The sequence below is a fragment of the Microcebus murinus genome, chromosome 6, assembly GCF_040939455.1.
Source record: "Microcebus murinus isolate Inina chromosome 6, M.murinus_Inina_mat1.0, whole genome shotgun sequence".
Classification (NCBI taxonomy): Eukaryota; Metazoa; Chordata; class Mammalia; order Primates; family Cheirogaleidae; genus Microcebus; species Microcebus murinus.
The window spans coordinates 43261568-43278871 of NC_134109.1; the positions used below are offsets into that span (position 1 = coordinate 43261568).

Here is a 17304-nt window from a genome sequence, read left to right on the forward strand (position 1 = left end):
TCCCATCTGGAAACCAAGATAAACTTTTTCTTTGAAATCCATTCAGACTTACAGAAAAATTGTAAAAAATAAAAATAACATAAAGATCCATATACCTTTTACCCAGATTCACCTATCATTAATATTTTACCCCATTTGCTTATCATTTGTGCAGTCGTGTGTGTGTGTGTCCCCATAGATGCACACACACAAACACATGTACAAACATTTTTTCCCTGAACCCTGTGAGGGTAAGTTGCACACATTGTGGCTTTTGACCCCTAAATACTTTGGTGTATATTTCCTAAAAATATTTTCTTAACTACAGTACAATTATAACATCAGCTAATTTAACACTGATACAGTACTTTAACCTACTGCCCATATTCATGTTTTATCGGTGGCCCTGACACTGAGCTTGAGAAAGCATTTTCCCTCCCATACAGGATCTAGTCTAGAGTCAGGTATTGCATTTAGTTGCTATGTTTCTTTTAACCTTCTTTAGATCTGGATCATTTTCACAGCCTACTTTGTCTTTTACAACGTTAACTATTTTTTATTTAAAGCATAGGCCCCTCCTCTCCTTTTAATAGAACTTTGATTGGGGGTTTCTGTGATGTTTCTTCACAATCAGATCCAGGTTGTGCATTCTAGGCTGGAATGGCACCCAAGTGAGGGCGTCTCCTGGACGTCATATCTGGAGGCACACGGTGTCCACCTGTCCTATATCAGGGATGTTACCCTGATCACCTAGTCAAGGTGCTGTTCGGTTTCCCCACCGTATAGTTCCTGTATCTTTCCTTCCTTGCAACTAGTAAACAGTCTGTGAGGGAGACTTTCACACCATCACATAGCTTCTTATCAGAATTTCCCTCTGGATTTGGTGTCTATTGATGATTCTTATCTGATCCAATTTCTGCCACGACAGTGCCTGCATTAACACATCAGCATCACCCAAAGTCCACGGCTTACATTAAGAGTTCACTGTTGGTGTTAACACATTCTCTCGGATAGTGTTTTGAAAAAGGATGTATTGTGAAGAGACTTTTATGAAGCCAGAAAGATCATTTTGTTGCCTTAATTGATAGAGTAACTCCCTGCAGCATCATGAGAAAATGAGTATTCTAGCTTCAGGTTTAAAGATATTAATTATGCAGCTAAAGTAAAAATTAGGAAAACGATTTTATAGTAATTGTTCCCTGAAGTCATTAAATGAAAAAGAATTAATTCTTTCACCAGTTAGTCATGAGGGCTGTGCCTGTGGCTGAGGCGGAAGAGCCAGGTAGGTGGTGGCTCTCCAGCCTAGAAGTGGTGGGAGGGAGGCATCAAGTGGAGAAACGTCCCAGGACCTCTGCATGGGCTCTCCTCCTGCCCTCGGAGCTTCTCAGACATGTAGGTTGCTTATTGGGACCAAAATTGCTCCAAACTGGCCACTTTAGGAATCTTCCATTTGTTCACTTTCCATTAACCCCTGGGATTCTAAGTATGGAACTGGAGTCCAGCGCAGCTTCCAGTGGGGAGCGTTCTGCCTGGAGAAAGTATCATTTCTCCCTATGTCACTCCTGCCAGTCTCCTGGGAAAACCCTTAAAGAGGGGATCTGGAAGGACCCCAAGGGTAGATAAGGCAGCATCAAAGAGGAAGGTAAAACAGGCCAAGCCCCCAGAGCTAGGAGAAAGGGAGGAAATAGCTATGGTAGAAAGCTGACTGGGGCCAGAGAGGTAGCTTGGAGGAGACAAACACTTAACCTGGCAGTGAGTGCTGAGGCCCTTGGACCACAGCACTGAACAGAGTAGAATCGGCCTCGTGCGTAGTAAAGCAGGGAGCTAAGGTATTTTAATTGTTTGTGGCCATTTTTTAGTAGGCAAATGCCATGGGAGAAAGAGGAAGTTCAGCCAGATGAGGCAGGTGGGAGGTGATGGTGATCTAGCCAGGGCCAGGTCCTGGGCTAGGGTGACATGTTGAAAATGGAAAGGGGGCTTATTTGGTGATATCGGGTAGCCCGGTGACCCCAGACAGGGAGGGAAGAGGGTAGCAGTCCCAGCTGGCTTATGCTTTGAGCCCAGTTGACAGCCCCAGATATCTGAGAAGATGAGTGTGAGGGGTTAGGCGTTGGCAGGCCAGAGGATATTTAGGAGTGGAGCTAGGAGGAGAGGAATCTAAAAAGATGGCTTTAGAGTAGAACTGTTTGCTAAGGGAAAGAAAAAAGGAAGGGAGAAAAGAAATGAAGTGTAAGGAAAACCTTAAGGAGACAGAAAAGGGATGCTCTGCGCCAAGGTGCTGGCTGCAGTGGTCATTAGCTTGCCTGACAGAGAAAGTTCCAAGAGAATACAGGAAGATTGTGGGGGAGAACCCCCCAATTCTCCATTCACCTAGTAAAATAATAATTTGTGAGCAGGGCAGGGGCCTAGTAAACTTGGGAGCCTCTGGTCTGAGGGCCTGTTTGAAAATGTAAATTGTTCACTGGAGACCAAGGGGAACACCCTGTAGCACATCTTCCAATTTAATTAATACTTGTAAAGCCTAAAAACCGTGCCTGGAACATAAATGTTAGCTATGATTGCTTTATTCCAGCTGTGAAGAATAAGGGCTACTTGCCCCTGGAAAAAATGAGTAAGATGGTGCAGATCTAGTGAGGTGCCTTGGAGGCCGGTGCCAGCCTTTTATTCCGAAGGCTGCAAAGAATGTTGGACTATAGACTAAAATGGCAGGCTGTATGATTCTAGGATATTTCTTTCTCATTTCTGTCTGTTTTTGTTGACCTCTGCTGTTTTCCCCAGAGTATTTATCAGCAAAATGTTTACATGAATAGAGGCCTCCTGTGCTTATCTTGGGGCAGCAGCAGGGGTCGGGGCACCAGGCCTGAGGACGCAGCCCGGCTCCCCTGAGGCGGGCTGGGAGCATCCGAAAGGGGGATGAGAGGAGCAGCCGAAAGGCCTCTGTGAGCTTTCATATGACACAGTCCCCAGGGTGGTGTGAGGAGCCGCACAGAGAATGAGGCCTAAGGAGGGATTATTGGACCTGGCAGTCAGAGTGTCATTAGGGACTTTTGGGAAATAAAAATAGCTCTCTCCTGAAACACAGTGCAGAAATATATACTATGGCAGATGAGTATATTCTAAATAGTTTTCTCATCCTATGTAATAAATGTGTCCATAGAAAATTATGTGATGATATTTTAAAATGTATATATGTAGAGCCTGCTATTGACAGAAGTCCAAGGAAGCTTTGCTTACATGCATGTAACCATATCATTTATCTTCTTTGAGTCTTAAGAGTTTAATAATTTGGGGCTTCCATGAGGCAGGGAACATCTGTATAGTTCTTTTGTTTGTTTGTTTGTTTTATTATACTTTTGTTTCTATTTTTTTTTCTCTATTCCTCCCCTGGTATGTATAGTTAATATGAGGAAGTCATACACTAGACCACCTTGCACCATCTAAGTGGATGAGGGTTCTTCCCCCCCCCCCCAATCCCTGATCTTCACAAAGTGAGTGAATTGAGGAAAAGTGGGATGTCAGGATTTTATTCATTACTTGGATAGAGGTTATTATTTGGGTCAAGAAAGTCTCAGTTGTAGATCAACACTGAGTGCTGGAAATGGTGACAGGAAATGGTGTGTGCATAGGTGTCCCTCCATCCCATCAGGTAGAGGGGCTTGGGGTAGACAGCATAGGCATGCTATCTCGGGTTGTGAGATCGGTGGTTGTCCTAAAGAGGTCCCCTACTGTCTGCACACAGGTCGGGACCCTTTGAAGTGCGAGCAGACCTTGAGGAGTCCATGGAGTTTGTGGATCCCGGAGTTGCTGGAGAATCAGATGAGAGTGGAGACGAGCACATAAGTGATGAGGAAACTGACCTGGGCACGGACTGGGAGAACCTGCCAAGTCCCCGATTCTGTGACATCCCTTCCCAGCCCGTGGAAGTCTCCCAGAGCCAGAGCAGCCAGGCCTCTCCCCCGATCGCGAGCAGCAGCGCAGGTGGGATGATTTCCTCCGCAGCAGCCTCAGTGACCTCCTGGTTTAAAGCTTACACTGGACACCGTTAACAAGCATGGACCAAAACATGCCAGATTTGCATCAAGAAAGTTCTCTCACTACATTCTAGTAAACCATATGTTTAGTTAAGATAGTGCCTGGAACAAAAAGAGGTTAAACTGTTTTGTTTTGTTTTAAGCAGGGAGATACACATTTCTATCTGTCAAGTGGCCTGTGATAGTGATCAACATGCTTATGATAATTAATAGAAGAGGGGTCAAAGGTCCTTCTACCCAGACCAGTTGTTGGCAGAAGGAGGATGTGTGCATGTGGCCAGTTGTGTTGAGGTTCCTTCTGGTCCCAGGCCACAGGTACCCCCAGACACGGGTCAGTGTGTTGGTCCTTGTTATGCTGAGACTGTTCCTGACATTTGAAGTTTTAGAGGTTGATTGAATCATAAGAAGTGATTCTTGGTGATTAGGACTTGAAAGATAAAAACTCTGTAACATGAGTTTGTTTTTCTGCCATTGTTTTTTGTCCAGAGAACCAGCAGGCAATTGGAAATATTTTATTTCTTTGCAATTTGGACATCTTTGGTTTTTAGGGCAAGAATTTTGGTTTTGCTCGGGAGGGGTGGCCTTTTCTGGGGGGAGGGGGTAGTTTAAAACATAGTTCATTTGTGCTGCTCTTTCATAGTTTGTCAGACATTCCTATTTTCCTTTCCTCCCCACACACCAAAGAAAACTAAAGTCTTTTTTTCTTTAGGACCCACATCCATAAATGGAAGAAATCCTAGCTGCAATAATGTCCTAGAGATTTTTTAAACTATTTTCTTGTATTCTGCGGGAAATTAATTGCTCATCTTAGCTAAGTTATTGAATTCCCACCATCCACACTATGTGCGTTTTGAAATTGAGTTTATTTTCTCTGAGTGAAAGTAAGTCATTCCCTTATGTAAGCAAAATGCCTGCCTGGGCTCAGGTGAAAAGCCACTTAATTAAGTGGCCTCTAGTCATTCTTGCAGTGTCCAATTTCCTTTTAAGGGATTTAGTAGGTGGCAGGTGTTTACAAGGGAAACCACCATCCTGCTTGTTTTCTAGAGGACTGTGTTGCTCTGAGGACACTATGTTTGCTCAGAAATGCAGAGCTGATCCCTTAGAGCTGATACTACTCTATCCTGGGGAAAGCTCAGATGTAAAGAATTTTCCCTCACCAAGAGATCATTTTCATCTAATGTGTCTTGTCATTCTTAGTGACAATCTTACAAGAAAACTATAATGAGAGGGGCATTATGTACAAATATGTAAGTAGTTTTATTTTTAATAACCGCAAAAAATCTTATATAAAAACTACAAAAAGAAGTACTATGAGAGAAATTCCTAACAGGCATTATTACCCTATCCTCTTGGTGTGATTAGCATGATACCACCTCAGATAAATCATTCAGAGATTTGCCATGCCCCAGCTGCTTTCTCACGTAATTATTATAGTTGACATTTGCCTCCACGTCCGAGGTGCTATATAGCTTTTGCTATTGGTATTATTTGGTGTTTGGTATAGTTTTCAGGTAGAGTTGCAGAAGAGGGGAGGGAGTTTATTCCTATCCAGAAGTCCAAGTTCCCTGGCTTTATAAATTTTCTGCTTAGGAAACAGGCTTTTCTCCTTGTGGGTTCTTATGCAGCTGGTATCTGTTTTAAATGCTCAGCTTCATGATTGCTGGGCTTGCATTTTACCATCCAGTTCTGGAGTTCATAGAGAGTGGATATGGCAGACTTGAACAAATACCAAATAAACTTAATCTTATGAGATAAGAGTTGTCTAGGTACTTCAGGCCCTCAGAAGGAAGAGCTTAGTCTCAAAGAGTTGGAAGCTTGGGAGTAAGTAGAGAGTGGCTTCGGCTGAGAGAGAGACATTAGTCATGGCTTTCTCAAGTAAGCATCTTATAAAACCCTGAATGTTAGATGAAGCTTAAGTATGGAATCCAGAGATCACAGACTCATATTTAGAGTAATTCAACAAAACTTACAAGGATGTGGGAAATTTAGGGATTGATAAGGTATACTTGTTGTTAATATCAGCTAGAGGCACTTTACGTAGGGTTAAGTGATCAAACCCTTTTGTGGTTTTGAACATGAATATACTGGCTTACACTGCTGAAATATTTTGGGTTTCATTAATTTTGCACTGGATCCACCCTGTAAATATTCTTAAATATACATTTCAACCACTGTTTTTTCTACTCTTTGCTGCTCATTGAAATCTTTCATGTAGGTGCCAGAACCATATGTAAACAGCTTTTTAAAAAATTGAAGCTGGTATTTTTTTTTTAAACAAAAAGCCATAGAACTTGGTCATGTTTTTCATGTTAAAATGATTTATTGAAAAAATGTAATACTAATAAAAACCCACAGGCACCAAATAGGCTGCTTAAGATGGTCTGTTAAAAGACATTTTTTTGTAATGGAATATAACTAAGTTTTGCACATCTATAAGTTGGGGGAAACAGCATGTCACTACACTGGGTACAGTGGACCGATTCCCGTAAGGACCACTGTATCACCTGGGAAAGAGCATTCAGCGGCATGCTGTTCAAAGAACTACGGTGTTTGAGAATCTCCTCGCAGTGTCACGTTGCAGGAATTTCCCTTTGCTCTGCAACTTCTAAACCAGTTCAAGTCATACAAATGTTTTCTAAACTTTTATTGTATTACTACAATAAATCTTTTAACAGTACTTTGCTAATATGTATGTCTTTTTCAAATTCTGATCATTCACTTCAATTGCTACATTGAGAGTAGCAAGAATGAGATCTAATCCTGAGGTATTTTATACAAGTTATAGAATAATTTTTAAGAAATTTTCTAAGAAAAAAACCTGTTTATATATATTAATTATAGATCATGGTGGTATTAATAATAGTGGTCTTTCTTTGGTAAGCTGGGAAAATTGTCACTTTTTCTAAGGATGCATTTTTCTTTGGTAGCCATCATATGAGGCATATGACCCACAGTAGTAACTTGGTTCCTTGCAACAGACCTTGGGAAAGGAGTGTGCCTCCAGGATGCCCCTGTGGAAATTGCCCAGACTTTGGGACAAGAGAGAAAGCATAATGTTAGAGGGGACCTCTCAAGCTCAGAGGAAGAGTAGATTTGGAAGATTCCTCCCCCCCTCCACCCACATAACTCATCTCCCCCCAGTGTCCCAGTGGGTAGTCTGTACCTTTCAGTTTAGATGATTGCAGAGAGGGGGTCACCTGTAGGTGGAGGGGGGTACCAAGAGTGACTGCTGTGGAAGGGCCAGGCCAGCCAGGAGAAATGCCAAGAAGCTATTGGCATGGCCACCCCTACCCCTTTACCTAGAGTAGAAGGTCAGCCTTAAACTGACCTGGTTTGAATACAGTGGGTGTTACCCAAGGGTGCATAACCACAGTGTTTGCTCTTCCCATGAGGTTGTGCAAACATTAGCTGTGGTCACAAACTTTGGAATGGTGTGCATGTCAGTTGAGGGGACAGCATAAGTTTCCCACACAGGTACTTTCACCAAATCACAAAGATTGCAACACTAGCTTATTTGAACTCAAAGGAAAAACAAGGATAGAAACGATTAGATTCCCCAAGTGCCAGGTGCTGCACTGTAGAGAACGCATTCAAACGTGACATGTGGCTAGATACCATCAGCCTTTATTATTGGTGCTGTCAGTAGTGTGCAGAAAGGTTTGGTGCAGACTGGCTTTCTGTTTTTGAAGCAGGCAGCCGATAAAGGAGGGTGAATAGCCCATCTGAGTGAAGGAAGGAAGGAATGATGGCTATCAAAACTGTGGAAAACATCTGGGATATTCACATAAAGTGTTCAAGGCTGGTCCAAAAACATTGGCAGAGAGGCACTGACAAGTCCATTACAGGAGGGTGACTAGACAAAGCCCACGAAAGGAACCCTTAGGTCCCTGCTGTAAGCTGCAGCCTGCTGCCAGGGGAGCTACTGGTAACAGCAGAGCCTAGATTATTCCAAATGCACGAGCTTCCCTAGCCAAGAATGCTCCCATGGGACCGGCTGTGACCAGAGGAAAAGATTTCGTCCCTGCTTCAGGTTTCTCATACTAGATAGAAAATTACAGTATGGCCCAGAACAGTCAGAACCTGCTAGAACCCCTGTTAAGATGGTCACTATGGAGGAAGGCAAACATCTTATGGATCATGTACTATGTGTGAGGTACTGACAGTGGTGGCACAAGATGCCCTGAGTCCAGAGTGCAGTGGACAAGAGAGCTGCATATACCATTGTCCCTTGGTATCCATGGCAGACTGCTTCCAGGGCCTCCCTAGAATACTAAAATCCACAGATACCCATTTTGTATCACCTGATAAAAAGTGGTATACTTGCATACAACCTATGCACATCCTCTGTATACTTTAAATCATCTCTAGATTACTTTTAATACCCAAGGCAATGTAAATCCCCTGTGATTATACTGTATTGTTTAGGAAATAATGACAAGTCTGTACACAGAAGCAGTTTTTTTCCAAGTATTCTCATTCCACGGTTGGTTGGACCCAGAACTCACAGGTGCGCAGGGTCAAGTGTACAGCGACAGGTATGAGGGCTGTGTGGTGGCAGATGCGCACAGGCACCCAGCCAGAAAAGGTGAGTGGGGACATAGGTTGGGTTTCCAAAGGAGGTGCTGCCAAAGCACAGAGCCATCAGTCTGCTTAGGCAGGGTCTGTGGTAAATTTTGAATGGTCCTTTCAGAAATTTGGCCATTTTAACCCAGAGTCATTTTGACAGAGCCTAAAAAAGCAAACTTTGATCTTGGTCTTTTTTTTCACTTCCAGTTCACTCCTTGCTTGGGTCTCTAGTCTCATCCACTGGGCAGGGGACAGAGTCAGGCTGCCCTAGAGGTGGGAGGGAGGAGGAGCTCTCTGACCCCTTTTGGTTTCTCTAGTTCTGGTTTTCCTTTCAAATGATCAATGAGGGCTTGAAGTGAGAAGCTGAGAAAAACTAAGCCAGGTGTATCAGAGCCTTTGAGGAAAAGCTGAAGGGGGAGGTTTTCCCTGTTTTCTTTGCAGGGGTCCAGGTTGGGGAGAGGCTAGGGTCTGGGTGCCCATGTTGCTATTTCCTTGAAGTCTGTGACCCACAGCAATGCGCAGGGGGCAGGTAGTGCTGCACTGTTGCGGGAAATTAACAGCTGGGCTGTGCGCACCAGCCTGGCACTAGGGGGCCCTGAAGCACAGCGTCTTCCTCCTAAGGGAAAGCTACGCTTGTCTTGGAAGTGAAAACCAGGAAGGTGGTGCCCTCTGAAGCCACCTGCTAAAATCCTCCGTCACTCATGCAGATGGCACTGGGAACCAGGTCCTGCTACACAGCTCAAAACAGGTCGTCAGTGATTTCTGAGGGCCTAAGCACTGCATGCCAGGTGAACCTGGGGCATTCTTGCTGTGCTCTCTGCTCTTGGTCACTTTAACCCCTCACACAGTCACAGCTTTGTGTCCCACATGAAAACCAGGTAAGGAATGGCAATTGTTTACCTGTGTCCATGCTGGGCAAATGTAGAACCACAGCTGGTAACAATGATAGCTAACATTGGGCACTTTTTTTTTTTTACACACCAAGCTGTATTCAAAGTCCTTTATGAACATTATCTCCTTTAAGCCTAAATTATGAATCACAGCAAACCTATTAGGAAGGCACTACTGAGCTTGCCAGTTTAGAGCAAATCAAAGGGTAATAAAACAAGCACGGGAAACTTCAGCCCAAGGGACTTCAGGATTTAAAAGCATTTTCCAACATGCCTCAGCTGGGGTGAGTCACGAGGAAAACCACTCCCTTGAAAGAAAAGTAAGCTATTCTCAGCCTCCTTTTGGTCCTGTGTCACGGATCTAGCCTAGCATGTCACCTAGCATAGCACCTCCCACTAGAACATTTACCATCTGTTCTCCACAAGCCCAGTGCTTAGGCTGGTCGCAGGGTTTTACGTGGGTACTTGATTTCAAGCCAACCTAGTTTTTAGGTCCTCCACCCACAGCTTTCTGTGGTCCCAAACCTTCCAGCCCACCAAGCATTATGTGACCACAGGCCTGAATAGATATCTTTAATGATTTCTAAATGATTGATTATATACCAGGACAAGATGTAAAATATCCTAGATAATGATCAAACAGGAAATATAGGGGGTATTGGGCAGACAACTCAAAGTAAGTGTTGAAGAATTGCAAAAACTTAAACTTACAATGTTAAGATGGTCTCTTTTCTGTGGCAGAAAAAGTGACTCAATTCACAAGACTTTTTCAATACTGTATTACAAAAGGAGGAAAAAGTCTTTGTAAAACTCAGGTCTCATTTAAGATGCATGTTTTTATTGAAGTTTAAAAAAAATTGTAACCAGACAAAGGATAAAATAGACAAGAATGTTATAATCTGACTATATAATATTCTCTCAATCTTGGCGAATCACTAAAATATAACGAAAGATTGTTCTCTATGCTAATTTTCAGGTTGTCCAGTTAAACCATTATTTGGTATCCTTTGAACAGGTTAGCCTTTAACTATTTAGAGTTTCTTCTCAGAAACATTCATATATTATACAGGAAACATTCATAGTTTATTTAGGAAACATTCATAGTTTATACAGGATATACAAATTGAGACTAGACAATCAAAAAACACTCAGTTATAGCCGCAACACTATCCTAGCTGCATTGTGGTGACTATATTGTTCAGCCAGCTGTCCATTATGTACAACTGGATTTTAATCATGTTATTTACAGAGGGGCCAAAGCACTCACTTAAAGGTAAAGGCGTTCGGGGTTAATGTGCACTTTCATAGCCCTATGAAAACACAACCATTATATACACTGTAAACACCACAGGGCATGAAATCCATCTCCAACCACAAACATCAATCTCACAGGATCGAGCATACAAGGTCTAAGGTAAGGTGCCTGACTTTTCCTTCTTAAGAAATAACCTTTCATCCAAGAGTCCTGCTATTCTTTTCATAGGACACTATTCACTTACTTCAAATATGGTGCCAGTGCTCAAAACATTTCTAGAACCTCTTTCTGAGGACTGCCTGCAGAGTCTGCAGTGAACTCTTCGGAATGTTCTTGACGGCAGCAAGTCTTCATCCTTTGAGGATGGATTTGATTTAGGAAAACAGCCAAGTAAATCAAACTGTGTGATACTACCCTGGATGTGAGATGCCACTATAAAACAATGAGACCAATTTTCCTGTAAAGCTCACAAATTAAGAGTTTTAAAAATGCCTGAGCAATGGCGGTCCTGATGGAGTAAGTGCAGATTCTCCTAGAGTGATAACTCTCGAGAGGCAACACTCACTTGAATGGTGTCTTGTGGCTTCAAAAATGGGTCCTTTTGTTGGCTCTCTTAGTATTCCTCTTCAGTTTCAGTCCCTTTCGCTTTCTTATGGATTGCCCGATTAAAGCTGTGGAAGGCAGGAACCCAGTGATTGTCGTGAAGCCCCAGCTGACAGCCAGGGAAGCCTTTCTGAGACCGATGGCAGCACATCCAATACCCTGGCCCATACGGCAATGCCTGGCAATAGGGCTTGGGGTGCCAGCGGCACAGGGACACATCCCCTTTCACATATTTTTTCTTGCACTGCTTGCAAGGATCCTCTCTATAGCGTGGATCTCGAACCCAGCGAGAATCTGCTGGCCTAATATTGTAGTATTCAATAATAAACTTGAAATAGCAGCAGGTACATTTAAGAGCCACTAAACTTTTAGTGGGAAGTAACCTGAAGATTTTTACCATGATGTGATGGGGCAGAAAAACCATGTACTGCTGAGGCTCCAAAAGCTGCTGGATTTTAAACCTGGTCTCCAGAAAATCATGAGACACCGGCTTCTTCCAACTGGATGCCTCAAGCACCGGTAATGTACTTTCCACAGAAGTAGCTGGTGCTACAAACGGCTCAGCGGAACCACTTTTCTCTCCAGATGCGCTGTCACCCTCAGCAGCAGCATCGCACCGGCTGGGCTCCGAGGACTCTCTTGTGCTTTCATTCGGCTGGGAACAATCTGATGGGTGCTGACCAGGTGGCAAAAAAAACAACATCCCTGGAAGTGGGTCTTCACAGGAGTTTAAACTAGAAGGCTGTTCTTTCTCCACCTTGGACACAGTGATACTAATGCACAAAGATACTTTTCTTCTCTGATCAGGATTGTGGCTAGTAAGTGGCACAGGCTCTCTACTCATACCGTCAACAGCATCTGTGGCCAGTTCAGTGGCTTGGGGACAGGTGTGAGAAAAAGGTAACCTAACAAGTTCATCTGTCATTTCCACATCATACCTGTTGCTATTTTTCATGGCAGTTTGTGGACCTGGCTCTAATTCTGCATCGTCCATGTGGAAATTCACACCTGCTGGCAATGAGAGACAGCCCCGAGAAGCACCATCCCAGGCCGTGTCCCCTTTAGGAGAATCGTCAGTTTTTGAGGGGACACAGACTACAGATACAGATCCCCCAGGATTCACCTGAGCATCAGGTGCCTCAATGGCACCTTTTTTTGTTTTGCCTTCATCAGCCTGAGTGCTATCGGCGAGCAACACCCTGCCCACGTTTCGACGGAAGCTGTTATTCCTCGAGAGACTCCCAGGCTCACGCTGGCTCTGCCGCTTCAGGCACTCGGACTCCAGCCTGGCTACCATGTCGAGGACACGGACTGGTTCGCTCTGTGGTTCACCAACTTCAGGATTCCCCCTTTCTACGGGTTCTTCACATGCTCCTGGAGCAGAGAAGTGCTCAGAGGCTGGGGGCACTCCTCTGGACTGGCCAGAAAACCTCACAACAGCAGAGGAGTTTGTGCAGTTTTTCGCACAACTAGCTAGCAGAGTACTAGCTCTTTGCTCAAGGAAGGCAACCATCTGTATAACGGACAGAGGCCTGCCAGCATAGACTCCATCCCCACTGTCACTCACATAATGCACAGAACAGTGCTCGATGCCACACGCAAAAGGCTCGGGTTGGTAGCACCTGCTGTTGACTTCTCTCATCCTTTCTAACTGTATCTTGGCTTTTTTAAGATCCCCTGATTTTTTCCTTCTTTTAGTAGCTCTCCCATCAATATCCCAGGAGCTTTTTATTTTCATAGATCCTATCCTATTGCTACACTGGTGGGCTGCAAAGAATGCAATCTTCTCCTTGGTATTTCCAGGTTTCACAACAGCCCAGATATCAAGTGGTCCTTCTTCTTCGCCCTGGTGGATTGTTGCAGATGGTGCATTCTTTTTGGTTTTAACATTCAAGCTATTCTCTGCAGGACTCTTTCCACTCATACTGCACAGAACATTTGGAGAAAGGATCCCAAAAGGCTTTTGAGATGATGCTTTACCAAGAGAGACTGAAGGAAAGACACTTGGTTTCATGTAGCTAGATCTGCATTTTTCATCACTTATAGCCTTTTGGTGGCTCATATGAGTTCTCAGCGTTTCCCTGCTGACTTCCAGAGGGCACTCTTTCTTCTGGAGTTTCCAGTATGGCTTCAGGTGCATAACAGAGGCCCTATAGGAAAGAAATACACATTTGATTAAGAAACCAATTTTGTTTTTAGAAAAGTTTTTTTAAACACTATTTCTTGCTAGGTTATCACAACTAGCATTTTCTCCGTTGCAAAGAAGCCCATCAAAATCATTGTACTGCTTCCTAAAACTTCCCATGCTGCTCAATGTTGAGATGCTTATAATCTTTCACTTGTTTGCTTATGTAACTTTGCCCATCTATTAGTCTTGATTTTCCAAATCATCTATTTGTATAAACATTTAACTGTCAAATTTCCTGATACTATCTTAGTACCTTGTTTTGTTCCCTTGGCCACGGGTGGAGATGGTAGCCATTTCAGAAATGAGACAAAAAGATGATTACATAACAGAGACCTGTGTTCTAGTCCCTGCCATATCATTTCACCTTGAGCAAGTCACTTCCTCTCTGGGTGTGAGTTGAAATGTTAACTGAGAGGTTGAAAAGCTAGATAATCTAATGACTACTCATTAGATAATCATTGTCTATTTACAATTTACATAAAGTAGCACACTGCTACACATAAAATCCTGGATTGAAGAAAGTATTGTCCAGGGATGCCTGATGTCCCGCAAAATTACAGACCAAAATAAAGAGCTGCAGTCACAGGTTGGTGGGAGTGAAGCAACAGCATATACTGGTCTAAGCCTGTTCAGTTTCACCTACTCTCGCTCACTGGGACAGCAGTCTAAGGTAACTCAGCATATTCCCTCTCAGTTGCTTCACCAACCTTTACTGAGTGCCTACAATTTGGAAGCCTCCATGGGAACTGCTCAGATGTCAATTTTAATCATCAAGAATGCAAATGATCATCTGGAACAAGTTTACTTTTCACTTCAACTTTTAATTCCTAGACTCCAGTCTCAGCTAAAAGAAGAAATATGGGCATCTTCTAGCCAGGTAAAGGGAGATTTCACATTTAAGGCACACAAGTTGTCTTTCAAATGATACCCTTGACATGTATCTTATCAGGATCTTTCTGATCTTTGGCAATTTATATCCTGACCATCTGTACAAATCTTCTCCCTTTGTGCACTGTAGTCTTTTTGAGACAGTGTCTCACTTTGTTGCCCAGGCTAGAGTGAGTGCCGTGGCATCAGCCTAGCTCACAGCAACCTCAAACTCCTGGGCTCCAGCAATCCTGCTGCCTAAGCCTCCTGAATAGCTGGGACTACAGGCACGCGCCACCACACCCGGCTAATTTTTTCTATGTATATTTTAGTTGGCCAATTAATTTCTTTCTATTTATAGTAGAGACGGGGTCTCACTCTTGCTCAGGCTCGTTTCGAACTCCTGGCCTCGAGCAATCCGCCTGCCTCCCAAAGTGCTAGGATTACAGGCGTGAGCCACCACGCCGGCCTCACTGTAACATTCTTAATAGCTTTCTATCATTACATTCTATAATTTAGTCTTATAGAAAGCCACTGAGAATTCCTCAAGAACAAGATAACATAAAAGAGGCACACATCTAGTGCTGTCTCTCTGTGCCAACTATTTTCTGGGTTTTCATAACCCTTCAAACCCTTTCCTAAATGAAATGAAAGAAATGGGGGTTGGGAAAAATAAATTCTCATATAATGATCTCATTACAGAGTGCAAATAAATTTAAACTTTAGCAATGCATGTGCTGTTTTGCACTACACACTATGTTCCCTTCAACTTCCTCCCCCACACATTATTTGAGGTGCTATTATTGATAGACAGGGACATTAAGAAAAAACTAATGTAATTAGAGAAGGTTTTATTTGCATTTAAGCTGTAACGTCAGCTCAACTGACACATTACAGTTGTATGCAAGGTTTAAGCAAGATTAAATAGTAGATGATCCCAGGGAATAGAAGTGAGGGAAGGAAAGGTACAACAGGGAAAGAGAAAAGCCAAATAAGGACACAATCAAGGTGACCTCTGGAAAGTGGGGGCAATTCCATGGGACTCTTAAGGGAGGTAGAACATGGATCCCCACTCATTGAAGGTTGCCTAGGGTTATCTCTCTCCCCTTCCCCCAGGGCACAAAGTGAGACAGGTGCTAGCCAGACTCTGGGGGGAAAAAATTAAATTTTTTTCGTCTTTTTTTTTTTTTTTGAGACATAGTCTCACTCTATTGCCTGAGCTAGAGTGCCCGTGCCCTGGCATCAGCCTAGCTAACAGCAACCTCAAACTCCTGGGCTCAAGCATCCTCCTGCCTCAGCCTCCCGAGTAGCTGGGACTACAGGCATAGGCCACCATCCCTGGCTAATTAGTTGGCCAATTAATTTTTCTTTTTATTTTTTTATTTTTTTTAGTAGTGACGGGGTTCTCACTCTTGATCAGGTTGGTCTTGAACTCCTGAGCTCAAGTGATCTTCCTGCCTCGAGCTCCCAGAGTGCTAGCAATACAGGCGTGAGACCATGCCCGGCCCAAAAATCTTGAGTTTTGGTTGAAATGAGTGGTAGACTGAGGACATGATGCAGGGACATCTGCTGCAAAAATCCATGCAATTAAAACTTTAAATCTCCAACAGATCACACCAGGTGGTGGCACTTTCCCCATCCCCAACAAACCCCCACACAAAGACAGGCATGGATAAAGCTCCAGCTAGGTTTCCATGGTTGCCAACCTCTTCATCACAATTATAGTTGGAAAGTTTGCTATAATAAAGTCCTGCTCTCTTGCAATGAAATAAAATGGAGGTTTATTGGCACCTACACATCTCAGAATCACAGAAGGGCCCCTCTTAAGATCCCTGGGTCCACTGAATCAGAATTCTAGGATTGGGCCCAGTCTCTTGTTAACATTAGGTTGGCATTTGAAGGGACGTTAGAGGTGATGTGTTAGATCCAATCAATGTAAGAGTGTCAGTGGGGCTCTGGATTTGGGCTGGGGTACTATTAATAGGCTAGGAACAGGGGTAAGGCAGTAATGCTCGACCAAAAACCAGGCAGACTGTCCATACTAAAGTACCTACTCTAAGGGGAAAAAACAGACCCATTTTCTTACCTGTTATTCTCTCCTTAGAGCACAATAAACTTGATGGCCTTTTCATTGCTAATCCCCTCTTCAATTCCAACTCCTCAGATTCCTTGACACAGCCTTCCCAGCTCTCTTTTCTTCCCTAGCCCTTAAAGATCAGTGTTCTTCCAGGTTCTTTTTCTAAACCACTGCTCCACTTAAACTATATGTCTAAGTGATCTCTTGTAGTTTTAACTCTCCCACCGTTCCACAGGCATGCTCTCCCAAACTTCATATCCATTGCCTAGTGGACATACATGGATGTCTAAAGGAATTTCAAAATCAACAATACTAGTTGATAGCCTCAAACACCTAGTCCATCAAGCCAGAAACTGAGTCACTTAGATTCCTTCTCCCTGACGCACACATCCAATCACCAAGACACTAACTTATGCCCTCCTGTGCATCCCTAGCACAACTGTCCTATCATCTCTGCTACACTGTTGTTAGCTACAGGAAAGCCTACCTTCTGTCAGTGCAACGCAAGGTGCTGGAGCCCACTCCAGCCAACCTATCAGCTTTACCCTAGCATACTTCACATTGGAAGACTTATTCACAGAACCATGACCACTAGACCAGGTAGGGAAGTCCAACCATATCATTAAGATTTTTTTTAGGCAGCCAGGACTGCAAAACTAACATAACAGCCTCACATTTTTTTCCTACTAACCTTTATCCTAAAAATGTGAATTTCCTTCTACCCATTTATCGTAAGTTTACTAACCACTCCAGGCTGGATACTACTGATGCAACTATGAATAAAACATAGTTGCCCTTAAGGAGACATAAAAGTAAACAGGCAATTATAGCAGAATGAAATACCTGTC

General features: G+C 43.4%; 2 protein-coding genes across 3 annotated transcripts in view; one reads left to right on the forward strand and one right to left on the reverse strand.

The window, feature by feature from the left end:
- ATG14 (autophagy related 14) overlaps positions 1-6696 on the forward strand; it is a 35998-nt gene extending 29302 nt beyond the window's left edge. Inside the window, exon 10 of the mRNA XM_012757930.2 lies at positions 3719-6696. Coding sequence (XP_012613384.1) covers positions 3719-4025 — 307 coding nt within the window. The 3' untranslated portion in view covers positions 4026-6696. The remainder of the gene's footprint in view (positions 1-3718) is intronic.
- Positions 6697-6769: 73 nt separating this feature from the next.
- FBXO34 (F-box protein 34) overlaps positions 6770-17304 on the reverse strand; it is an 83494-nt gene continuing 72959 nt past the window's right edge. For both annotated transcript variants that reach the window (XM_020285838.2, XM_076004016.1), the window contains exon 2: positions 6770-13474. In XM_020285838.2, coding sequence (XP_020141427.1) covers positions 11335-13464 — 2130 coding nt within the window. In that variant the 5' untranslated portion in view covers positions 13465-13474 and the 3' untranslated portion in view covers positions 6770-11334. The remainder of the gene's footprint in view (positions 13475-17304) is intronic.